The sequence below is a fragment of the Leuresthes tenuis genome, unplaced genomic scaffold (genome assembly GCF_036924035.1).
Source record: "Leuresthes tenuis unplaced genomic scaffold, fLeuTen1.0.hap1 SCAF_18, whole genome shotgun sequence".
In the NCBI taxonomy this organism is placed as follows: Eukaryota; Metazoa; Chordata; class Actinopteri; order Atheriniformes; family Atherinopsidae; genus Leuresthes; species Leuresthes tenuis.
Window position 1 is genome coordinate 18,308,055 of NW_027325372.1, and position 27,298 is coordinate 18,335,352.

Sequence of the window (27,298 nt, forward strand, 5' to 3'; positions counted from 1 at the left end):
ATTCATGTAAAGTGATGGTCTGAGTCTAAAGCAGAATGATTGTGTAACCTACCAACAACCCCTAGCAAATAGTATGTAATAGCCACAACTGGAGGATGGTCATTCAGCTTCTTTTATTTGGTAAACAAATAAACAAAACATGCTGAGGTCACTTTTCAGGATGAAGATGATGTCTCTTGCCATAGAGCAAAGAGTGGTGAAACTTTTCTTCTGGAGAGATAGCAACTAAAATAGTTGGCCAAATAGTTCGGATCCCATTGAGGATTTAAGGTGGAAATGATACGTCGTTTGTCTCTGTGTGGTCCTGTGATGGACTGGTGACAAGGACCCACAAGATGTACCCCACCTCTCACCAAATGACAGCTGGGATAGGCTCCAGCCACTCCCCGCGACAATGAAGTGGATTAAGTGGGTATGGAAAATGGGTGGATGTATTGAAGTCATTCTAATATATATATATATATATATATATATATATATTTACTCATTTATTTATTTTTTTTGGTAAAATGATCAGCCAATAAATACAATTGTTTTGCATCCCTTCTGTGTTTTATCTATTCATTTGTTTTTACAAAACATGAAAGCTTAAAGAACATCCTCAAAGAGTGGTGATTCTGTCATTTTATCCAGGGGTTGCGTTTCCAAAAATTATCATAAAAGTCATCAAACTATTATACCTTTACACAAAGGTTTGGTGCCATTCCAAGTGCGATCCTTGGTGCAGATGAGAGAAGATGCTCTGTCGGCGTCCATGCTGAATCCAGGAGAACACTGGAAACTAACTGTGCGGTTGTAAGTGAAATCATTCCCAACTCTCACTCCATTGGCTGGCACTCCGGGATCACCGCAGTGAATGACTGCAGTTACAACATGGAATAGAATGGAAGTAAACAATTTAATACTGAACAGACCGGAGTTAAGAGTTTTAAAACAGTTCACCAAACAAACTTATTTCTAATTTTACAAAAAAGGTATTCTTGTACTTTGATTGTTTTCTGTAAGGATTTTAGTATGCAAAGACATGCTTATTATAAATATCCCCCTACAGTCATTACACAAAACTCCAAATAGAACCACATTTGTCCTTGACACTACTTCTACACCCTGCAGCTAAAACAGTTTCATTGAGTCACAACTGTGAGAAATCCACTGTGGGACTCAGCTGCACTGCAGCTCAGCTTTGCTGTAAATGTCTGAGAAGGTTAATCCAGTGCACATGACAACTAGCACTTAGTTTCCTCTGGGACAATAAGGCATTGTTAAAATGTGTACACATCCAGCATGTTCAAGCAAAACTCTAAGTAGGGTGAGGAAACTAGGCCTCTCAGAAGTGCAGTGTGTCTCCATTTGACTAGGCAGCACTTGTGTTTCCCATCAGGCTGGTACGATCATGTCACTGTAACCACAATGATTCAATAGGACTTTATATCCTGTGATATTACCTACAGAACTGAAATACATAGAGATGCTTTCACCTTGCTTAACAATATGCTTAGATTATTAGTTGTGAACAGTCAATAAATTTCCCTTGTGTGAAATAATTTACAGTTGAAATGGACAGGTCTACCAGACGTTTCACTTCTAGTTATCCAAAAAAGTTATTTATTTATTTATTTTTTAAATCAGAAGAAAAAAGTCTATTCAAAGTGCTCAGTTTCCCATATCCATCTTGCAGGAGTTCTGTAAAAGTGCAGTAGCATGTACTCATTTCATTTCTATAGATAACTGAGTTCTGAGATCCATTGTGGAGCTGCTTCAGGTTTTATTCTTTCCAAAGAGAGGAAACTGGCTGGATTTGAACAGCAGCATGAGGTTCAAAGATACATGATGATAAAGGACTCTTAGGCCTGTGTCCTTTGAATGGACATAGATTTGAAACCATTTCTTCCAACTCAGTCTGAGAACTATATGAGCCACTATCTTAAACTTGTCACCATCCCAAGCAATTCACATAACGTCTATGTTCCTTTACATTTCATGTATAATTTCAAATATTTTGCACAGTACTACCAGTTTTACTTCCATTTCCCGTCTCTGTTCGGCTTTTATAGACTTATCAAAATGCAAAGCTTTAGATATTTTTGCATCTACATAATAAAAGATGCCTGAAGGCAAGAAGAGGAAACTAACTGCACATGATATTTGTTAAAAATATGAACAAAAAGATGAGTCACAATGATCGGTCCATTGTGAGAGCCGTTACTTACCTGAACATTCTGGCATGTTGCCCGTCCAGGTCCCATTCACAGTACAGTGTCTGGTAAGCAGTCCAGTAGAGTAGTAGCCCTCCCTACAACTGTAAGTGATGGATCTGGAAAAAGTCAGGCCATCGTGAATGAGGATTTGGGCGTTTCGTGGAGTTCCTGGATTTCCACAGGAAATCACTAAAAAGAAAAAAGAAAAAGGCAAGGTCAGTGGAGAGGATTATAGCATATTTTTCATTAAATCCCACCAAAGCAAAGGTGAAAGCTTTATGAGTCTTGGGGAAAGGTGGGTGGGCATCTTTTGACAGGTCTGTTGCACACTTTCTTCACCAAACCATTTTTTTATGGAAAGATCAGGGACCAAATCCTGCTGATAGTTGGAAATCAACTGAATACAAAAATGCTATGTATTTTTATTATTATTTTTAAAAAATTTTTTAAAGTTGAACATTTGGTGTTAAGGGAGTCCTCACCCAAAGACAGGTTTTACCATGCCATTCCTATCAATTTTAATTGGCTTGCATAATATTAACATTATGTAAATAGGTTTTCTGCTACTGTACATGTTATAAATTCTTCCTCATTTGCTTTGTTTTCCCATTTGCTTTGTTTTTCTACCGCCCACAACTACGTTCCTCATGTTCCTGTGTGTCCTCCTTCATAAGTAACTCTGCTTTGATGGACACATCCTTTGCTCAGAAAATCCCTTGGTGTCTGTCCAGCCGCTAGCGACGGTTCTGTTCATTACAGTCTCCAGCTTGCCCAAGGTCCTCAGAGCCCTGTGGGCATCACCCTCCCATAATGACCAGATGTAGCCTGGCCCTTGAAGTCTGAGCCAACTGAGAACAGGTGGGCAGCTTTGGTTACTGGGTATACTACACAAAAGTTTAAAGTTGACGTGGTGGGTGGAAGTGGTGTTAACAGCCCAAGTGGACACAGGACGATGCTTTTGGAAATTACACAGGACAATGTTAATGTGTGTGAAAAAGAAATGCTAGACAGCCACAGCTAAGAGTAAGTTTCCATGCTTGGAAACCATGGTTATCAACAGCTCTATCAATTAAGTGAGCAGTATGAAAAATTTAAAACACAGTAGGAAAAAACCTAAATGATTCAACTATTTATAAAGTTAATATGAACTGAAACATCAATAGGAAAACTGTCAAAAAAAGGAGAATTCTAAATGTGTAGAGCAGATACAATTATATTGTTACATGCAAACAAACAAGACATACAGTTAATATTACTAACTATTTTGGCAATAATCTAATTTTTTTCCCATCTAATCCTTTAACAGCCTCTATGAACTTTCCACTTTTACAGTATTCATTATGTTTGACCATAGCAAAAGCATTACTGCTCTCAATTGTTTCACACTGTGTGTGGCGTCTCTATCCTGTCTCAGAGATGTTAATGGTGTGTGCCGAACTTTAGATCCAAATGGATTATTCACACACAAACTACACATTAAAGAGCTGTTTGACTCAGCAGAATGAATGCAGCGCTGCTCTGTGACGAAAATTAAATGTTCACTGGAGGAAATACCTGGCGCCTGTGTTTTCCATACTTCTGTTGTTCAACAAATACAGACACTCACAACACATGCAATATGCCTTTCGTTCAAACAAAAGATGAATTTGTCCATCATTCGCCAACTTACACATCCACACAGTAAAAGCTACAGAGCAACTGTGCAAGCCGCTCACTTGCCATCTAGAGCAACTTGAGGTCTAGTGTTTTTGAACAATTCAGCATGTGGACTGAAAGACATATCAACACTATTATCTGACGCTATCTGGATATCTCTATATCTCTTCAGAAAGGAAGTGCTAAAGAAAAAAAAGGGATTAAATGACTGAATAATAGGAAAAAACGAGACGATGTCTCATACAGTACATGATGTCCAACATTTTTAGATTTAGATTGGAGGAGTCATTCACTAAGTAAGCAGACATGATTTTTCCTCAATGACGTCTCTGTGCATGCGGCCTGGTCCTTAGCTGGACATGTCCAGAATGTTCCCTGACTATTCAGTGACAGACACGCATGCATGACTCCGACAGAAGCAATATTTCCATTTCAAGCTCTTCCTTCATAGTTAAAGTGCTCAACAAAACATCCTCATCATAGGAGAGAACTGAAACTTGAAAAAGCTAAATTGTGACATCGAGCTGAGTGTTCAGCACAGAATAAATACAGGCATGTAATCCTTACCATGACACTCGGGTTGTGTGCCCAGCCAGGTCCCATTGGACAGACAAGTTCTTTCTGATGAACCCTTTAACACATAGCCAGGCTCGCAGCTAAAGCGCACAACACTGCCCACTGTGAACTCGTCTCCCAGACGGATACCATGCACAGGAACACCCGGATCTCCACACATCCCAGTAGATTCCCCTGAAAAGACAAAACCAAAAACATACACTCGTGAAGTTTAACCAATGCGGCACATAGTATAATTTCCAAGTATGAATATGCATTAGAAAATGTACTCTGACCGCAATCATTTTAAAATTTTAATACAAATATCTGCCAATTGCCATCCAACAACAAAATTATACTTCCCTCTCTCCCATTAGGAATGACTAGCTTCCCAAACATATTCTCAATCTATTAATTCAACTTGCTGAAATTGTACTACATGATGTGGCTTTTTCATGTCATTGCCCAAACATGAATGTTATACCTCAATTGAAAACAATCACACAAAACATTTGTGCTGTATGTACTTCTCTCGCTTCTCATTTTACAAGGCGACGGTCAACATGATTTTAATAGCACATAGCTAAGAAAGTCAGCCAAATCTTTATAAAAATGCTGTTTATTGCCTGTCGAGAGAACACAAGCAATTCGCAGGAAATGGGTGAATGTCATGAATTATGACATTAAACTGTCAGGGATCTATTTTATAGTCACACGACTTGTGTGTGCATGCGTGTTTTATGGTATGCGTCCCTGCCACTGTCTATGTTTGTGCACTTCTCTGTTGCGTCTTTGTGAGTATGCATTTGCATGTGGGGCCATCTCCATAATCTTTTGCACGTGAGACTGTCATTGGAGCTCTGAAGCAAATCGTAAGAGGAGGAGGAGTACAGGGGCCAGTGTCTTTATACTGCTTCATAACGCAGCTGAGGTATGGGCGTTGATGTTCCTCAGTCTAATGTGAGCAGATTAAAACAGTTTTATGGAGGACACCGTCTTTGCCCTTGATGCCTGTGGAGTAGACCGGCAACTCTATCTTTGGTCCACCTACTTTGCTCATTACCTGCTAACAGCTGCCACCCAAGGTCTTTATTTGTTGGCCTGGTATTATGAGGGCATTGGTGTGACTGGGAGGGGCTGTAACATCTAAATCAATTAAGTATTAGAGGCAGAGATGAGAGAAGAGGATGATCAGATTGCTCGGCAACTAAATTAGATTATTACATTGTTTTCTTGTTTTATATGTGCTGATCTTAAATAACAAGTCCGTTTTGGGTTGTGCATTCTGAACTGTCACTCTGGGTGACCAGTTAGCCTGGGTGTAGTTTTCCATACCAGAGCAGTGTGGCGGCGAGCCGCTCCATTGTCCATCCAGCTGGCACATTCGTGTAGTGTTGCCAATGATGGTACGCTGGCCTATGCAGCTGTAGCGAATGACTGAGCCAACTGTTTTACGGTCACCTGAGATCTGGGTGTAGGGAGGGACACTGGGGCGGTCACAGAGCACCACTGTCCAATCAGGGAAGAAAAACAAGAGTTCTAAATCCATTCAATGTAAAATGTATTGCCTCAAAATTAAAACAGCAAAACATCAACTGTCTCCCAGTTATTCAAAATGTGATTATTTTAAGCTTTTCTTTGTGATTAATATACAACATTTCATTGCATGTTAACTGAAAATTGCGGCATCACCCACAAGCAACCACCGATGTTACTTACACAGGCATTTAGGCAATGAGCGGTCCCAGGTGCCGTCTCCTTGGCAGGAGATAGAGCTGGTCCCCAGCAGGTAGTAGCCTGGGTTACAGCGGTATGATACAGTAGTCTGGAAGCTGTAGCGATGTGGCCCGCTGGGCAGAACCTGCCTAATGCTGTTCTCTACATGACCTGGTTCAGTGCAGTTCACAACTGCAGAGAGGAATGCAGGGGAGGGGGGAAAAAGGACAGAAAAACATATTGTAAAAGCAATTCTATGTAAAATGAAGAAGGGAAGGATTTGTTCTTTTTTGTTTTTTATTTCCACTCATTCTGTATCCATCTATTCATCTAAAACCAAATAAAACAGGAGGCACACTCTGGAAGTAAACATTTATCTCATAAGAGGCAGTCTCCTGTTGGCCGTTGTGGTGCAGATATGCTGATGGATGGATAGCTCAAGGAAAGAGAAGCTCCATGTCAGTTTAGCAGTAGATAAGGAGTTAGGAAAGTGGAGAGAATATGGAATTTAGTCAGGACCGAGGTATGCAGTCTATGGGGAAGATGCCCTGATGGTGAAGAATAAACTAGGATTGAGAGTTAGCCAAAGACTGCTATCAACACCAACCTGTCTTGTTCGCATGAACAATATAACTATGAATATATGGTGATATCAAACCGTTAATGGCTTCTAAAATACTGGGTGTGCTTGTGTAGCCATTATGCCCCAATTTGCCTTGGCAGTCTCATCCTTATGAATGTGTTTTCACTCTAGCTAAATGAACCTACTGTATGCTAATGTGCCTAAAAGCTTGCTCATTTCTATGCTCCCAAGCTGGCCAGCATTGCTAAATCATCCCCCCAAAAACCTATTATAATGTATTCCTTCCAGTAGAGCACTGACCTGTAGTGCCATCATTTACAACTTACTGCATAATAACACTACAAAACCTATTTCAACTAGTAGAGCTGCTTCGGCAAGAGGACTTCCAAGCTTAGAATTCAGTTTTTAACAAATGTGTTCGGGTAACAAAGGTTCAAAAGTATTCTAAAATGACGGACCTCCAAATAAATTTATGTGTGGCCTAAGTGTTAGGAAAGAAAGGAAGCAAAATTATGCAAGAAAAAATGAAGAATAAAGGTGTGAGAAGGAGAGGAACTCAGGCTGTTTAATTTCTGTTCAACTCAGAAGAGGGCAACTTTGTGCTGTATCAGTGTTTTTTTTTTTGTATCACCAAAATGTAAGTAAATGCACACCATTCGTCCAGATAAGGCTTTGTTGCTGTGACTTAGATTGGTGATTAGAGAAGGATAGAAGACTGGCCAGCTGTCTCATGTTCCCTGCATTATTGATGAAATCTCCAGACTTTATAGTTAAAATCTGGACCGTAGAGATGATTGCCTTTGTCTGAGTGACTCATTCCCCACCTATGCCTCTTTTCCTGCCATCTGCATACATTTCTTTTTCTGTCTCCTAAAAGAAAAGCCGATGCTGAGGTTTAAGATGAGATGGACAAAGCAGATGTCAGCACAGCACAGTTTTCCCACTTAAGGAGCAAGCATGAGGCAGACACTTAGCTAAATGTGTCACGATAGCTGTAATTAATGTAATAAATCTGATTGACAAAAAGACCTCTAAGCTACTTATATATTCACATCAACAGTGAGGATAATGGCCATCAAACAGACGTTCACTCTCACTGACACACGCATGTGCACACAGTCTTCACATAAAATGCATCTCAGAGTCAGCATCAACATCAAAACAAGGCCAATCGTAATATGATGTCGCCACTAGAGCGGAGAGATTTAAGGCGTATGTCTGGGAGAAAATCTTGCCTACTTACGCATGCAGCAGGCAAATGTACTTTATTTTTTAATAACTGTAGAATGATGCCTGAGAGACTTGTAACCTCTCAATCTCTACAGAAACGTCTATGAAAAACCTCTAAATCCTTTTTCTTCTCATTTAAAACAAATTCATAAGTCAATCAGTCACTGGCTCTGTCACTGCCTCGTCACATTCAGGCCCCATCCTTGCCAGCAGCTTCTTTCTGTGCCTGTCATAAAGCCTTTAGTTGGAAGCGACTTAGACACAGACGCGAGTGCCGAGATACATCGCTCGTCACAAAAATATACTGTCATATTAAAAGTCTTTGCCTCACTTATTCAAAGCAGAGCACAGAACTTCTTATCCTAAGTGAAATACAGAATACAGTTCTCAACAGGACGGCTGTCTTTCATTCAACCTCAAGGATCCTGCGATTGTGTTTGCTCGTCTCTGCATGGTTATTTACTAACTTTGTTTCCTCTTACACAGGTGAACCTAAGGGTATAGCAGAGCTAGTTAGGCTGAGAGGAAATAAGATCACATGTAAATATTATCTAGAACCTCCATAGACCATGCAATCGAGTCTGTGGTAATTAAATAAAATGGATGGCTCTTTGGTTTTCCATTTCAATTTCCCCTAATGTGAATCAGTTAAACTCGTTCTCCGAGGGTGTGACTGTGCTTCAGCCTCCCTTTCTCTGTGATTGCAGTCACCTGTGGTCACAAAAGATATGACCTTGAAAAATATAGTAAGTAATTTAATGCCTCCCCATACAAACGAGAGAATTCAAAAGGAGAACCTCATCCCCTTAGGGAAGTGTGTGGAAATGAGCTCAAATTTTGGTAACGTCTTCAATCTTCAAATTAGATTTGCATGAAGCTGTGTTTCACAGCATAATATCACAGAGTCACTATGTCACATTTTATTTTAACATAAATAACAATCCCAAATATCAGTAATTTCTTTCTAATGAATTGGCAAGCATGTTTCTTTCACTGTTTTAAAGAAATATCGTTTCAGTTCTTTCCACTTTAGTGATTTTTTGCATTTACTTGTTTAATAGTTCTCTGCAGAAATGGGAATCACACTTACTTTTACACTTGGGGAGGACTTTGCTCCACTGTCCATTGCCCTGGCACATAGATTTAACAGCTCCCTGCAGAACATATCCGGTATTGCAGACAAATCGCACAACATCAATCAAGTTGAACTGGGTTCCTTGTGTCATACCGAAGGTAGGGTTGCCGGGGTGACCACAGGTGATGGCTGAGATAATCAAAGGAGGAAAAAAAGTCATAGTTACACATTTAAAGAGCAATTTGTTGAATTAAATGTGCTCCAAATTACATCCCCCCAGAGTATAAATAAAGTCTGCATTAAAAAGGCTAAAAGAAAAAGGAAAGAAAATTCAGATTGGATCAGTAATGAAGATAATCAACAATAATCCAAGCTCCACAGGCACTGGCCGCATGCCAGTGTGCTCTTTTAATCACTGGTTAAATAATCATCCTCAAAAATAACCTGGATCAGAGAATATAATGTTATATTTTGGATTATTGTTCCCATCTTCCAAGCAAAACACCTCTGGGACAAAGCCTTGAAAGATTCAAATGATGACCATGATGATTAACCCTGATCAAAGTATCTATAGACAATATGCATCTATTCATTACAAATCATTATGGATCATTACAAAAACAATATGAAGCTACCATGAGTCGCATTCTGAAATGACACTTCCCTGCTTACAAATGTTGCCATTGGAAAAAAACTAAGTGGGAATAACTTCCGAGATCATCTGAGCATTTGATAACTAACGGCACTTACGAACACAGACAGGAGTACGTCCGGACCAGCGGTGATCCTGTTCACAGATTCGCACCGACACTCCAATGAGACGAAATCCTGGGTTACACTGGTACACAACACTGCCTCGATAGTTATAATTTTCTCCAACGATTTGCCCATTCACTATAGGCTCTGGAGTGCCACAATGGCCAGCTACGCAAGGAGAGAGTCAAATATTGAAAAAGTTTTAAGAGCAGGACAGACTTAAACTGGACTCATGTTTATGTACTAAGAATCTCACCAAGACACTGGACCTGTGTTCCACTCCAAAGCCCATTGGACATACACTCTCGTACCCGAGAGCCCACCAATGTATATCCAGTGTTGCAGGAGAAAATGGCTGTGGCTCCATAAACAGTTAGTGTTCCGATCTTGTTACCATTTGGTGGAGTCCCAAGGTCTCCACAGGAGATGACTGAAGAGAATAAAAAAACATTAGAATCTCACATAGTGAAATATAATTAAATGGTTTCACTTTCACTTCATTTTCATTAGATGAGCAGTGTCTGACAGGTAGACACATTGGATTACCTTCATTTTCAAAGTTTGGTCAACATTTCAGTGTAAATGAGGCAACTGCCTTATTATCATGACAGAATCAAAATCATTCCCACTTACTGTCACAGACTGGGCGAGGATCGGGATAGTTCCATGTGCCATTTGCTTGGCAGCGAATAATCCTTTGACCCCTGTAGTAATATCCTGGGTCACATATGAGCATCATTATAGCATCATATTTGTTTTGAGTGCCATAAATTAGTCTCCATCGTCCATGTTCCACAGCAGAGTGACCGATGTCAGGGCAGGTAACCGCTGGAAGTTGAAATGTCACATCAAATTAGTGATTTGACTATATATTTGAGTTTTTAATAATCATCTTTTTTATAAAAACTAATATAAAACTACTCTTGACCTAGGACAGTTAGCTAATCATAGACCTATATCCCATCTCCCATTTATGTGTAAAGATTTTGAAAAAACTGTTGCAGCTCAACTTTGTGATCATTTACATTTGAAAAAATTCTCTGAAGAGTTTCAGTCAGGATTCAGAGGACAGAAAAAGCACTGCTGAAAGTTACCAATGATCTCCTCGTTATGGAAGCGAAACTTGACCATAATTCAAATTAAAATGCATTTACAGAAATGCTTTTTCATTTTAAGAATGTGGCTGCATTATTTGACTCAAATGATATAAATAATTAATTAAATAAATGAAAACAGTGGACCTAACCGCCCCCCCGGTTTCTTAATGTCTGGGGGATTGAGGGTGCGTCAACCCGGTTGGGACATAGAAGGGAATGCCGGGAATGCTGATCGTTTAGTTTGGGAGCCGCTGATCTACGTTATAAAAGTTATTTTTAGTGACAGTTACATCAACAATGATCAGGTTATAACTTTGGCACAAAGCATCAAATGGTAACAATCAAGTTTAGTTGTGAACACGGTCCCTTTACAAATAATAGTAATAAGTTACATCAATCCTTTGCTTTGCATCCTCCGACTGATTGTCTGGTGGCCTACGCCGAACAGCTCCGCTATTTCCTTTATTTTTAAACCATTTAATAAATAGCTTTCAATGGACTCGAACGGATGTTGATGGTTGGTCGTCCTCGTCCCATTTGAGGCTCCACAGCATCCAGACGTTCCAGGACTGAACAGAGGTTTACTATGGCAACCTCATTAATGTGTAAAACTGTGACGGCAGAGTATGCAGCCAAGCTCTCTGACTTGTTCTACTCGGCCACGGGCATCAGACCCAGATATATTATTAGATTCTACAGGCTCAGCTAATTCTAACAGTGTTTGCACAATTTGAGGGATGATCTGTGATGCATCCTCCAAAGACCCAGCAATTCAATCAATTTCCCGGCAAATGTAATGTAATGCAAAGCAGATGTGCACACCGCCCCCTACCGAACAAGATGGGTAGCTTCATCAGCAGGGAGCTGAAGAAGAGCTGATGTCACTCTGCTGTGCCGCTCAGAATGCTTTTTTCGTTTTCGAATCATGGGCAGTACTTTGCGGGCAGACCATGAAAACGAAAAAGCAATAATGTGCAGTCTTGGAGAAGAAAATGCAAATGCAAATGGAATGATTGATTACTAATTTTATTTATGAGTCCAATAATGCAGCAACATTCTTAAAATGAAAAAGCATTTCTGCAAATGCATTTTAATTTGAATTATGGTCAAGATTTGCTTCCATATCTCTTAGCCTCTGATAACAGATTTCTCTTTGTGCTTGTCCTGTTCGATCTCAGTGCTACATTTTATACGATTGATCACAAGATTCTATTACAGAGACTTTAACATGTTGTAGGGATTAAAGGAAGCGTATTAGGTTGGTTTAAGTCATATTCATCTGATGGATTCCAGTTTATCCATGTAAATGAAGAATCTTCTTTGCACACCAGAGTCATGGAGCTCTGCAGGGTTCTGTGCTTGGAGTGATTCTTTTTAGTTTGTGCATTCTTCCATAAGGTAATTTGTATTTTCATTTATTTTTAAATTTTTGACCAGGATCTGTCCTTTGACTCAAAACAGGTTTCCAGGACTGCCTTCTTTCACTTTCGTAATATTGTCAAAACTAAGAGCATCCTGTCTCAGAGTGATACAAAAAACTGGCCCTTGCATTCGCTACTTCAACATTGGACTACAGTAAATTCTTTATTATTGGACTGTCCAAAGAATTCTCTGAAAAGCCTCCAGCTGATCCAAAACGCTGCAGCCATAGTTCTGGTGAAAACTAGCAGAAGACATATTCATCCAGTTTTAGCTTCTCTTCATTGGCTCCCTGTTAATTTGACAATACAATTTTAAATTGCTCTCCTCATTTTATAATATATCATAGTTGGATATTTTCTCAACAGAGCTCCCATACTGCTGGTCTACTTGTGGTTCCTAGAGTTTCTAAAAGTAGAATGGGAGGTGGAGCCTTCAGTTATCAGGCCCCTCTCTTGTGGAACCAGCTGGCAGTATATGTCCAGGAAGCAGACACCCTCCCTATCTTTAAGAGGAGGCTTAAAACCTTCCTTTTTGATAAAGCTTATAGTTAAGCATGGCTCAGGAGACCCTGAAACATCCCATATTTATGCTGCTGCAGGGTTAGACTGCTGGGGTACCACCCATGATGCATCTTTCCTCACTTTGCTCACTTCACTCTTCATGTACAGTCCATATGACAGCAGGTGTCCCTGTTATGGTGCTAACCCCCAGCAAGTCAAGGCCAGCCAGCTTCCCCGAGTCTGAAAGTTGGGGGATTGGATCGAAGAGAAGTTTCGATGCAATCGAATTAGTTTCTTTAGTAAGGCAACTTTTTTTCTTTTTACTTATATAAATAGCTCTGTATCAATTGAGTAATTTGGAATTTATTGAATTGGGCCTAATTGAATTATAATTGTATTCCATAAAACTTGATTGTAAATGGCTTGAACTGGACTGTTTCTTTGAAGTGCCTGGAGATTTCTTTTGGCGCTATACAAATAAAACTGCCCTGTGATGGATGGCCAATGACAGCTGGGATAGGCTCCAGCCGCACTGGAGTACCCACACCTGTCCATCAAACAGCGTATGAGCACGTGAAAAATACATTTCAATAAAGCAGTAATTTCTGAACCCCCCCTCCAACTTGCAAGACCCTCAAGAAAAAGCTGAGAGTCATGTTAAGCATTGAATTATTACATCATCGTGATTCAAGCGGAAAAAACACTGAAAAACACAAACACACAAAAATTATGCTTGTGTCCAAATATTTCTGGGTCTAAAAAGTTTCTTAAGTGTTGAAGAGTTTGTTCTGGTAATAACGCAACTAAACATTAAGAGAAATACTCACGGACACATCTGGGTGGGGCCTCAATTGGGCTCCACCTCCCAGATTCTTGACAGATCACTGAGGTGGTGACAGGCCCAGCGAGACGAAAACCAGCATTACATTGGTAGGTGGCCCTTGCTCCTAGAGAAAAATCCTGGCCAACAATGCTGCCATTAACAGGAGGAATTGGCATTCCACAGGACATGACTACAAAAAGAGAGAAGGAAAGTAATTTCAGTTAAAACAAAACTGATTGAATGAAAGCACATGTAGCAGGGCATATTTCAAAAAACATCTTTGCATTGAAAGCTGCCAAGCCAACAGTAGACTTTCCTGTGTAGATACCGTCTAAAAGTCTGCTCTGATGTACAGTAAACATTAGCTTGGGCCATCATTTGCATAATAGACCTATCAAACCTACTGAAAGGACACACATTTCATATGGTCATCACACCTGGCCTAGAATTGCATGGGAAATTAATAACGTCCCTGCTGCTAACAAGAGTGGTTAGAAACTAGATGGCTGAAGAGGAGTTTTAGATTTCACACGTCTGTAATGGAATATAGAAAGAAAATCTGGACACAAAATAATTAATAAATACTGGTAATGAATGAAGACAACACATCACCATCAATTCCTTGAGATATCTAACATAACTTTGGTATTCTTTGACAAAAGAGGATTTGAAGTAGGCATATTTTCCCTACGGCTTCAGTTTAATTTGTATTCCTTTTCTTGTTTATTTTCAGTATCTTTAAACATTCTTTATGGTTAACTCTTACACCATTTATCAGTTCTAAAAATTGTGCATTGTGAAGGTTTAGTCCAGGTAAACCGAATGGCACTAATTTCATACTGAGTCTTCAAAACAGTTCTATAAAGTTATAATGTGAGCTTCCCAAAGGCACGCCTCAGGCTAAAGAGCTGCTAGTGATGACATGCTCTCAGATGAAAACATCCAAAGCAAAAGGATTCTGTTAAATGTCTTTCAATCATTTTAAATCATACAAGCAGATCTGCAACACAACTGTCTTTTTAACCTCAGCATGGCAGTTAGATATTAAAATCTTGCTGCAATCGATAAGTTGGATGAGATGTTGAAACGGTCACAACAAAAATACTAACAAGATTTTTCAAGACTGAAGAACCTTTGAAGAGCATTAAACTGCTAAATCATTCTGCACTCTCATGCTTTCAGAAAAATAAGACAATATGGGCCCCTACCTTGGCAAAGTGGCACTGGTGCATTCCACTGGTAGATTCCTTGTGCATTTCGGGTGCATGTGGCACTGCTCTGCCCAATTAGCCGGAAGCCCTGGTCACAGCTGAAGCGCAAGGTGCTACCCAACTTAGTGCCTGTCAGACTGTGCACTGTGCCATTTACAGGATTGTTTGGAGGGCTGCAGTAGGCAGCTATGAGAATAAAGGAAGAATATAAATAGATACATAAATTTGCAAATCAACTAAATAGAGCACAACACACACAATAAATTATAATTTTGAAAGGCAATGCAGGTTGTTGTGGAGAAGGTGAAGAACTAATGCACATTCAGAAGCACAAAGCCCAAGATCTCTACTGCATCCTCCTCTCATGCTGAGGAAATGGAGGATTCGTATTAATACAAGCACAACAATGCAATCTCTTTAAGGCAAACACTGCCGTCCTAAGACAAGAAAAATTGATAATGGGAAACTAATGTTCTGCAAAGCAAAATGGGAGTTTGTCAGAGGAAGATCATAAAAGTGATGGATACACAATAAAAGGAACAAAATATCTGTTTTTGGTTAAATTGGTGGCAGCCATAATCATTTATCATCCCAAATGGAGCCAGAAATGGATTTACAGTTTCCAAAGAAGATTCACAAGCATAAACAGAATTTAGCAGATTTCACAATAACAGTGCAATATTACACATAAGCTGGAGAAAGACAGTAACGGAACACAGTCTGTGATGACATTACATAATATAATAAGATGAACTGAATATTATGATGGTGATCATGGGAAGAGAATCACTATGACCACATCAATTTTCTATATAAAAAAAGGAAATACTGGCTTCAGAAGCTCAAAAGGGTAAGGGAAATTTTTTATGGGAAATGGGATTTTTATTTAAAAAAAACACCAAGCAGATAATCAGATAAATTTCCCCCATAATATAAAATCCTAAAGGGATAATGATGAAGAAGTATTATCCACAAATGAGATTTTGCTACCTCTCAAAAGTTGTTCCAATAAGACGGAGCATTTGAGACTTTTCAAGTAAGCTGGCCAAACTTTTTGTATTGTTAAAAAGAATAAATGCAACAAAACTGGCCATACAAAAGCAGACACTGAGGTTGATATCAAGATTGCTTAATTTCCTGTGAGACGATCCACAGCAGTGGCAACTGAGGCTTTGCCAGCACTTCAGTTTAAGGTTGAAAGCTATACATCTCAAGAATTTATTCTCAGCGTTAACCATGACAACCAATCACACAAAAGCCCTTATTTTTAATCAATTTCAATTCAAATGCACTAACAACACTGTATATGTTCCACAGCAAAGTCTTTCTCCAGGGAGTCATCAGGACCGGTGGCCTTTAAGCTCCTTTTGAGACATTTCTGTTATTTATCAGCAATAGAATACCACTTGCCTGTCTGTTTTCACTGTAAAACATTGTTGGAATACATAAGGAGGTGGAAGGAGTCAGGCTTACTAAGTTTATTTAACTGACGGAGAAGATGAACATGCAAAAATAGAAAATTCTAGAAACCATGAAAACTTTGGATAGAGTGAAATAGTAAGAAACTGAGATGGGGATTGCAAGAGAAAATGCCTACAACTTGTTAATGAAAGACCTGCCCTTGGAGAGAAAATATGGATTGATGATGAGTCAAGCTGAATACACTGAATGTGGCTGTGCCATCTGTTTGTTCCCCTCCACCAAGGTACAACAGAAGGCAGTTCCATATTGACCATGGGAACTTTTAGGTTCTTGGGGATCACTTAGCCTGTCTGTCACTTAATCTGCCATGACAAAATCCATCAATGGTAAAAGAAAAAAAAAAAAAAAGGGGGAAGAAAAAAGTAAAAGAGGTCGGAGAGAAATCGGAGAGAGAGAGATGACAGAACATCCGGCGGGGGAGACAGAGAGCTCCTCTGAGAGGAGGACAGAGACGATTAGTCAATCTGGCTGAGTGGTGTTGATAGAGAACGGAGGGAGCCTTTTAAATATTTACAGAGTCTTAATTCACATTGAGTTATGCAGGTGTCGTATACCAACAGATTATTCATTGGAGCAGGACAAAACAGAGGAATAATAAGCAACACAAGAAACAGATTTTACTAATTCTCAAATCTTGCCACACAGTAAGACGTGGGACGATTAGGTTCTCATAAGGATAGGTCATATTTCTGGCTGCCTCAGCCACAGTTGGCAGCCCAGATGTTGGTCTTGTTGAAGAAGTACCACCACTGATTAGATCGAACTTACAACAAGGCCCCAAAATAACAAGTCATACAGAATTTATTTTCATGCAGTGAATCCATCACAGTGTAAATGAACCACTGAGATGAATATATGCGTGTCAATTCCTGGTCCTCACCCACCTGAGTATCGTATGCGAAAGCCTTTGTGGCTGGTTGTGTGATCAAAGGACCAGTGCAGATAGACTTTATTACTGGAGCTGGTGATGCTCAGCGGACTGGAATAGTTGCCGCTGAGGGTAATCAGGAGCGGGCTCTGCCTGGATGGACCTGGATGAAAACATGGAGACAAAAGACATTAGAAAAAATCTGATAATAACTGATTTAAAACTCATTTTTAAAAAGCGCATCAACGCTTATATGGAAACTAAAGTTGGCGCCTGTTATTTACAATAAAGCCTTGAGCTGGACCTTCGACACTTAAATCTGAGGATGATTCAGTAAAGTATGATTCTACTAACTGTTTAAGTAAATTACCTTTTGATTATGTATTCTAACATTTCTAAATTTGATCATTGAATTGAATCATATTCTGCAGAAAATACAAAGCTAGCTAAACTCCAAATTGTGGTTTAAAAAAAAGGAGAAAAAGATTTCTTAAAAGCTTACGCTTAGCAAATGCCTATTCCACTCACCAGTAAAAGCATCACTAGTAAATGCAACCTCCATTTTCTATGAGCTGCCAGGCAGAGCTGCTGACTGCACCTCTAATCACATACAAATGTACAAAGCAGATGTAGATGTTCCGTCACCATGAAAGGTGGCCTGTGTGGGATTTTTTGCTAGCATAAGTATATAGTTTTGTTTCAGACAGTACATCTAGCTGTCTGGCTCATTTAGCCTTGAATTGTCAATTTCTGTGAAAATAAGACTTTGGTGAGGGATATGGGGCTTCATATCGTAGTTGACCAAGTAACATCATGAATAGTCTTCAGCACTGATGGACATTGAAGGTAACACATTTCTATATGAAACCTATAGAATACATAAGTTTACACATAACTTTTTAACCATTGTAATGACCCACCATCAAAGACTTCAAGCTCATCAAACTGACGGCTGGTCTGGAAGTGTTCAATAGTAAAGGTGATATTGTAGCCGGGCTCAACTTTGACCACCCAGGAGCAAGACTCAAAATGAGGGAAACCATTGCCTGGTGACTGGCTCAAAATGACACCGGTGGAAGATGTCAGCACCTCATTCATGGGGCAAGTCACTGGTGAGGAAAAAAGAAAAAAAAAAGAGCACAGAGACAAGAAAATCTATTATTTTGAAGTACTGAAATAATGATATGTTTTGTTGGTGTTATTTTATAATTGCATATCATCTTTAGTGGTTGTTCATTAATTTTAGTGAATTCAATTTACCTTAAAGCATTAATTGGATTGGTTAGATCCATACTTTTGCTGGGGGGAAACTCAATGCGACTAAAAGCATGGCTGAGCTAATTGTCATTCTGGTCCGTATGCTGTCTCAGTAAACAAAGCTATGGATGCAAAGTCATTCCACAGAAAAGCGTATCTATTATACAATATCACTGTCTTGATACTAACGCATTCACTCCTCTTTAGCCATTGTCAGTATGTGACAGATGTAATGCTAACTTGAAAGGTAACTCTCACATTTGCTTTGAGGCCCTATTGTTGTGACAAGTCTGGGAGGACAGCATCTATCCCCACATCTCATTTTCTCATGTCATTGGAATTCATGTAGGACATCTCCTTGGACATTTCCAAGCAGTTTGTAGTCACACTGACGCCTCAACGGAGCATCAAGTATTGTCTGTATTACCAGGCAATAAATGGTGCTGTTGATGTTTTGTTACAGTGTGGTGAGGCCAACTTCTTAAGCTGCCTCGGCTGTCTACATACACAGAGTCCAACAAAACAAACTGCGACATGAAAGGATGCAATACATTGTTACAGCAACACAATGCAACTACTACATAGCTGTTTTTTCATTGCTTTTGTTGTATCTACCCGAGTGCTGAAGAGGTAGTGAAATAATGGTTCCCACCACACAAATCGTACATTCTTTGTGATTACTTTTGTAGCTCATTGATTTCTGTACATTTCTCGATCCCCCACCACACACACTATATTAGGAAAAAAAAGTGAGAAAAATTCATGATGGCCTGTGATGGTATTTTCTCAAATGCTTAACCAGCACTCTTAACTGTACAACAAGTTAAGATCCTTCACACTGACAAATTAAGTGTCACAGAAAAACACTGTACTTCGTGAGCAGAAAAGCACTGCTTGGCACTTGCAAGGCATTTATCAGTGTGTGCAAATACTGAATTTTCAAGTAACAATTCCTTTGTGAGACAATGTGTATGAGTCTAAACTTATTTGTGTACAAGGGTGAGCTCATGTGTTTGAATTAGTACCCAATTGTGTGTGCCTTGGCCTGTTCACTCTCCTCTCTATGTTCAGAGGGGAGGAGATGATCTAATCCGAAAGACAAAAATGGCAGACAACTAGGTTAAACAGCATTTTGCAAGTAATTCTTCATGTGCTTAACCCTGTTGACATGATCAACAGGGTGTGGCTTGTTGTCTCTAGAAATCTCAGAAGCAACATAAATTGGCAGTAGCTAAATTGTAAAAACATAGAAATATGGGTCCATGAAATGTTTCTCCCACAATTTTTACAGTGTTTGTTGCATATCTTATAATCAAATGTAATCAAAAGATCACACTAAATATATACGCAAATGTTAACAAAAAACGAAGCAGTTTTGCCTGAATATGTAAATGCATGCAGATAAGCAAAACTGAGCTTAAAGAGCATGTACAACATCTCATAAAGTATGTATGATGATGGAAATGATGTAATTCTGGCTTTTAGGTTTGAAGTTACAGTGACCTTCTCAGATCCAAAATGCATTTACCAAGTTACAGCTTCAAGTATTTCAAGGATGTGAGTCAAAAGTTTTAAATCCATCATTGATAGTAAGACTTATTGCACTTGGAACTACTTGGAAGTAGTGCATAAAATCTAAGTGTCAAGATCATTAAACGATCAATTCACTGAGGTATTTTGTCGGTGACCTTTCAGAGAGTTCCTATGTCTATTCAAAATTGCTTTCAGTTTGTCTTGGAGCTGATGGAAAAGATGAGTGGGGTCTTTATTCACAGGCTGCTACTTATTAAACCAATTCACTTTGAAATGAAGCATTACTTTGGGTGTAAATAAAAGAGTATTAGGGGACAAAGACGGATTTAATGCACAAGGTGAGGTCAACACTTCTAGGACTCAAAAGAAAACTCACTTTAATGAGATGAAGGAAAAGGCAGGAAAGGTGGGGGAGGGGACACAGAAATATCACAAAATTCACTTGATTTGTGTATAATCTTGTTCATAGTATTCAACAGCATGACAATAAAGATGCAGTCTGTATCCATACAAGCACATTTGTGCACTCCCCATCTGCAAATATGGTTGTATGTACGTGTAAAAGGAGTGCTGGAGTTGTGATGAAATACTCCTAGTCATGCTGGCATTTAATTAATACCAACTGAGAAGGGATAACCATCTGATTAAAGGGCATGGCAATACAAGCATTGGCCAAAATCAGTACATAACAAGTTTTGGGAAATCAAGTATGACAGTTAGAATATTAAAAAACATGGGCAACCTTCAACACATTATATAGAGGAAAAGAAGGGCAGGGTCTGAAAAAATATCTATGTAAAAATGAAGAAACCCTCTGAAACTAGTTAGAAACTAATGAGATGGATGATTAAGCAAATTTTTACCACAAATTTTTTTGAGGAATAAACTCACCCTGAATGCATTACTGTCCATAGTATATAAGAGATTTAAGCAGCTCTGTACTGAAAGTATTGCTGTGTGTATGTTTACGCGATTATCCAACTCGCTGTAGTCTTGGCAGACGGTAAATGTGGTTCAGGGCAGCAGGTCTAATAAAAGTCTGTATAATCAAAGAAAAGGCAAATCAAACTGGTTGCTCCAACAGCAGGAAATACAGGGGGGACCAAACCTATTTGAATGGCTGCCAACTACTGGCTGGATTAAAAAAAAGATTATTTTTTGGGTCTGTGTTTGTGTCTGTGCTGTCATATCAGTGGCTTTTATTTCTCTGCTTGTATGCCATGTTGATAGAAAGGAAGTCAGAAACTGTGTGGAGCAACACCAAGATCTGTACATGAGTGTTTACTCAGCTTCAGACATTGACGGATAAAAAAAAAAAAAAGGAAAGGAGGAGAGGGGGGTGGGGTGAGGGTGTACATGTGTTATGTAAGTAAGTCAGTAGAGAGGAGTTTTGGTGAATGCAGAAGATGAGTGAGGGTACAGACACTGAGGTACGAACAGTACTGCAGAACCAGCTGTGGTGTCAGTGCTGCTCTCTGGAAGAATATCCTGAAATGACAACATGCACTGCTGTGTAGTCCAGATGCAAGCTGGACAAGTGTATACAGTGTATATAAATATATATATATATATATATGTATCTATATGTTTGTGTGTAATGTGTGGGATTGAGTGTGTTTGTGTGGGGGGATAGTGGCCCCTACATGGGCAGGAAGGCTTGTGCCTGTCAGAGCTAGAAGTGGTGATTTGATAGGTGCAGCTGCAGCCGGCATGTCCCCTGAATTTCAATGAGCTGTGCACTTCGTCTCTTTGCTGCCCTCCAACTAAATGTTTCCCTGTATCTCTTTCTTACCTCAGTTTTAACTCTAGTCTCACTCTTACATGCGAGCTCCTCAGCTCACATAACAGTGTCTCTTCCATATCTTCCAGAGAGATTTTCACCTTTGTTTATCCAGACTTAACTCAAACTGCTCTTCTCTTGCATGGTTTCTTTGACCAGATTCTCTCTCCACCCATTTTTCTTGTCTTCTTCCACACAGGGAACTCTCTTTCACTCAACCCCTCCTCGTCTTTAGCTTTTATTTTCTGGCCCCTTTATCACCCTGGTCTGTGTCTATGCAAGTGAAGTGACAGGGAGTTAGAAGAAAGGAGGAGGGGGACAATGCATGCAGGAACTATTTATCCTCCGTTTTATATGTTACTCAGCGTAAAAGGATGCTTACACTTCCACATATTCAGGTGAAAATATGCAAGTTGAGCTCACAAGAGGTAGTGAAAATTTACAAAGAAGGGATTTCTTGCCCTCCTCTGTTCCATCTCTCACTAGGTGTCCGATGTACAGCACTTTCCTCCATGTTGAGTCTATACAATATATCTCCTAAACCATTTTGTTGCCCCTTAACTTTTATCTGATTCGTTGATGATCTTTATCTCTCTCCCTTTTCACTTCATGCTGAGAGCATTTGCATATTTTTCACAATTAGAACTGTAAATTAGTGGCATTTATCAACTTATATCTTCTTTATCCACTGCATAACCCATAAATAGGATAAAACTCAACATTTAAATTGTGAAGCACACCATAAAAAGAAAGAGAATAATAGACAGAAGCAGTTATATTATTGTGAAGCGTAAAGAAAAAGAGGGACCCCTCCATGCACCCAGTCTTTTGCCCAGAGGAAACATTGTACACACAACAAACAATATTAACATGAGGCTGTGTGTGGGGTGCACGGGAATCCTATGGGAAAACTACATCTCAACATGTAGACAGCAACCACCCTCAGCCTCATGAGAGCCAGGTAACATCCACAGAGATGGAAAGTGGTACCACACAGATATATGGTTGTTGCTCCATGACTTGAATGCAAAAAAACAAAACAAAACAAAAAAAAACGGCACCCGTGGGAGGCAGAAAATAAGACAAAAACACAACCTAGTGCTGGAGTTTATAATTGGACAAAAAGACAAAACCTTTTCTAAAAATAGACTTATAGGACCCCTCTCAGCAGGTGAAATTTGTGTTATAACAGAATGATTAATCAAAAAAGGTTCAAATTGCCTCGACGTCCTAAAATTGTGTAGCCTCACCAACAAGTTTTTGGGAAAAACTGTTGCCATGCAGTATGTGTTTGGATTTAGAAAATGTCTAGACAGGTGGTGTGTGACAAAGTAACATCCACATAAATGTCTGGAACTAATGTTTACCAGACAATTGATGACCGGTGCCATTTTTCACCTGTCTGTGCTTTTAATGCTGTGGCGGATCTGTTACTATCGTCATGGCGGAACAATGATTTATTGTTTTTTCAAACCCTAAAACCACTGAAATAGTGAAACCGACTGAAGCTACCAGCATCAATTGAATTTCAAATAATTTACCACAGTATTAAACTTAAAACACAAACATACATTAAAGAGTTCTTGTATTTCCATAATGCATTGACTGCATTATGACAAAAAGACAAGGCTGGAGAAAATATGTTATTTGTAGCTAGATGAAAAAAAGGTAAAAAAAAATGTCCTCACTCTGCATTCAGAGATGTTCACTTACCATCACATGAAGGTGGAGGTCCTTCGAATTCTAAGTGTGTGCCTAATCGACAGGTCAGGATACTGTTTCCACTTAACTGGTAGCCTAGCAGACAGCGGTAACGAACTATATCACCTGAGCACAGAGATAGAGAAAAGAAGGTTAATATCAGATCAATTGTGCAATAATCAAGATGGCTGATACAAGTCCTTCCCCAACAAAAACCACTACCCTGTGTCTGAATAATAACTGGTCAGAGTTATGAAAATCAACAGATAAGAAGGGATCTCTATTGTTTTCCATAAACAATATAAACACAAGTTATATTAATTTATACTGCTACCGAAAAAAAATCCCTGGATAATGTACTGTAGGTCATGGTGAGTCTGTACTATTTTCTTATGAGATGTGTAATAAGGGAACCTGTGGCCTTGTACACTGTCAAAGCCAGTATGTAATTTGGCAGAGGTATTAATGCTTCAAAATGTTACAAATCCACAAGTCACCAAGGGACCGACATCCAATATGAAAAAGGCAGCACTGCTTAGATAGCAATGATTATGCGTATATACACATGTCTTTTCTTGTGACAGCAATTCCACCTACCAATTTTAAATTCTTTGCTTGCCATCAGGATCTCTGCATTAGGAATGATGGGGGGAGGCAGGCAGTTCTGTAGTCTGTAAGCTTTATTCAGAGCATCAAAGACATGAAAGGAGTCAAACACAGATTAAACAGAATGCCAATTATCTGATAGAAATAAAGATTGAGTGAGATCATTTACATACCTTGATAACCGATACGGAACAACCCACCCTTTTCTGTGTTACTACGGAACCGTATGAGCACCTGATTGGATGTGCTACTGGGTGGGTCATTGGGCTCTCCGTCAGTGAACACACCTAGTTTCCTGGCTGTCTCCTGTGGACCATCCCTATAGCGGAAAAATAACAGGTCAACTGTAACTGTAACAACAACCACACTGGAGACTACAGCCTCTGCTCATGAGCTCACTTGTTCTGCAACCATAAAACGCCTTGAGCCTCTGTGACCTTATGCAAATGGAACCTTTTGCCAGGTTATTGTTAAGATATTCAAGAAGCAAAGAATAATCAAGCTGCTTTCACTTCATCAAACCCGAAGCAATTACTGCCTGCTCTGGGTGATTATGTTAGAGTAAGGGAAAAATTACAGAAAAGCATTGACTGACAGGGTCTGGATAGTGCTGCTCCTGCTAACAAACATCCAAAGGGAGCATCTTTGGAAGCAGTGGCCCTGCCTTGGCAGTCCCCTGATGTGGGCATGGCCGATTAAGCCAGCTCCCAGATTCCTGCCACAACCATTCAGCTTAAAAACCATCTGTCTTTGGCTGTCAGACTGGGCATAGGAGATTACAAGCAGCTCTGGAAACGGCTGGCTAGGGACTGGTGCCTGACAGCACTCTAGCCAAGCCGCCATTACGGGGACCATTTCCTTGGCTCAGTAGTTCAGTGGGTGGATACACAGCCATGGTGACTAGAAAGTGGGGAACGTGATAGTCCCCTTGTTGGCTCTGTGGGAACTTGTTGGAGGAAAAAAATATATATATACCAGTACAATTTACAACAAAAGGAAAAACAATGATAATGAGAAAAAAAAGGATATTTTTGACTCACTATACACATATTGATTTAACGTGCAGTATATGATAATATTAAAATGCTTGTCAAAATTTCTGTGAGCAAACCAAACTGTTAACAGTCCATACAGTGCAGACTTCTTGTATGATCATCGAGCTTCTATGGTGACTGCCTGTAACATCTCCGGTTTCACTAAAAGCTGGACTTGGACTTTTGAAAGATGTCTCAAGGAGTGGAGATCATCTGGGACTGGCAACCATCAAGCATGCAACATCCTGTCTCTGGTGGTACATATGGTGGCAAGCATTATGGGGGTGATGAAAGGAAGCTCTACCCTCAGATTGACAGGCCTAAAGATATACACACACCACCAAAATATCCTGATCTATGCATTCAAGACACACACAGAGACGACATATTCACAATCTCTGCTCATTTACAAAATATCCAGAAAGAATTACTTTTCTGATTTCTCTTCCTGGGATGACTGCATTCATGCATCTGGGATATATAATCTAGTTTATATTTCATTTCTTATAATCAAGATTGCAAATCAAGATTTGTAAATTTTGCTAAGTAAGAATTCCCAAAAGTATTTAAAGTGATAAAAGATTTAAACTTTTGCTTCACTTAGTTTCTGTAAAAAAAAAAAATAAAAAAAAAATCCTATAAAATACCTCAAATTCTTGTTTAAACATGGATACATTTAGATACATGTGAAGATCAGATTTCTACATTATATGCTTTAATATTGACTTGATTGTCAAACTGTATGATACAAGATATACACAATATGTCAAAGCAATATCAAAGTATTGCTGCCGAGGAGACTTATTTTCTTACCAGACCGTAATGAAGTCATGAGGCCCATGAACTTGAAGCAGGGTGAAGTTCAGTTTGATACCAAACCCTGGGGTCACTGTAATTAGCCAGGAGCAGTCAGCTGAGCTTGGGTACTCCTCTGGGTATCCTGGGGAGAATATCGTCCCATTTTCTGATGTGATGTTCCCACCACAAGGCACTGAAAAATGTAAGAGAAACAATTATGTATATCGGTGGGCCAAAAACAACAGGACATGTACAAGTAAGCACCAATCAGCAGAAAATTTGATTTTCAGATGATTTTTCATTCCCCTCTTCTTCTGCTTCTCCATCTACAGCCCAAGCACTTGTCCGAGTTAAAGATTAGCCAGTAAAGCCTGTTAGTAAGTGGGGAGTTGGACAGAGTGTTTTGCAAAGATAAGACCTCAACCCTTTTCCATTGAGGCAGAAGAGAGGGGGTGCGCAGATGAGGAGGGGGTTGTCACTGAGCTCTTGAGGTGTATGCACAACACAGTATATGTCTATGTCACAATTGTCAATATTTGAACCCCCATACTACGCAAAATTCATTCATTTTTTTCTAATTTTATTTAAAAAAAACACTTAATTCGAAAACAAACTGGAGTAATCAGCCTAAAAACAACATCCACAGATATTGCATATATTTCAAACATTCCTTTAGGAAGGTCTAATTTTAAAATGTGAGAAGCCCAACTTTTCCGCTGGTGGCCCTCGTATCCACCATTGTGGAGCAGGGGAAATGAAGAGGGAGCAGTAATCACAGCAGTGCAGGCATCTCAAGCAACCCAGTGTGGGTATTCAGCTTAAAGCCGCACCCCTGGTTGCCTGTGGGTATAAGATCAGACCCAAAGCAGATACTACATGCTATATTCCCCCGTTTCACTCTCTCAGGTCGTGTGTATTCATGTTACACCGCTGCCTGCTTTAGCCTTGTGGTCGACTGCCCCTCTGCTGCTGCCTCACCTGTTAAATGAGTTATCGATCAGGGCCATTGATTAAACCCTCGACACTCTATGGAGTTGTGCCTCTGGCTAACGCATTGACTAGCAAGCTACTTAAGCTGCAAGTGTGAAAGAGTATGTGTTTGCTTCAAGCATTAGATGAGAATAAAAAACATGAAACAGTATTGGGAGTGTTTTTAAAAACACACACTGAAACCCCTGAGTAGCAAAACATAGCATAATTGGATAATAAATGCATATGAAAAGATGTAGAGTTTTCATCTGTGAAAAAACTTGGCTTTTCACATATTTAAATATTAAAGTCCTAATCCTCCAATCACTTTAGAGCAGTTACCTTTTCACAAAGAACAGTCGAAAATGGAACCTTTTGCCAAGTAGGTATATGGATTTAATTGAAAACATGCTTCTATACACTTGTATATAATTATAAGAGCTGGAAA

General features: G+C 39.5%; 1 protein-coding gene across 1 annotated transcript in view; it reads right to left on the minus strand.

Annotated features, from left to right (window-relative positions):
- Positions 1-27,298, minus strand: part of csmd2 (CUB and Sushi multiple domains 2) — a 212,409-nt gene that overhangs the window by 15,288 nt on the left and 169,823 nt on the right. The window contains exons 44-60 of the mRNA XM_072370602.1: positions 25,897-26,074; positions 24,223-24,368; positions 24,041-24,121; positions 23,456-23,569; positions 18,093-18,281; positions 17,189-17,335; positions 14,820-15,008; positions 13,616-13,801; positions 10,403-10,597; positions 10,026-10,199; positions 9,764-9,937; positions 9,029-9,202; positions 6,129-6,317; positions 5,745-5,918; positions 4,422-4,604; positions 2,211-2,387; positions 681-860 (exon numbers count right to left, since the gene is read on the minus strand). Coding sequence (XP_072226703.1) covers positions 681-860; positions 2,211-2,387; positions 4,422-4,604; positions 5,745-5,918; positions 6,129-6,317; positions 9,029-9,202; positions 9,764-9,937; positions 10,026-10,199; positions 10,403-10,597; positions 13,616-13,801; positions 14,820-15,008; positions 17,189-17,335; positions 18,093-18,281; positions 23,456-23,569; positions 24,041-24,121; positions 24,223-24,368; positions 25,897-26,074 — 2,850 coding nt within the window. The remainder of the gene's footprint in view (positions 1-680; positions 861-2,210; positions 2,388-4,421; positions 4,605-5,744; positions 5,919-6,128; positions 6,318-9,028; positions 9,203-9,763; positions 9,938-10,025; positions 10,200-10,402; positions 10,598-13,615; positions 13,802-14,819; positions 15,009-17,188; positions 17,336-18,092; positions 18,282-23,455; positions 23,570-24,040; positions 24,122-24,222; positions 24,369-25,896; positions 26,075-27,298) is intronic.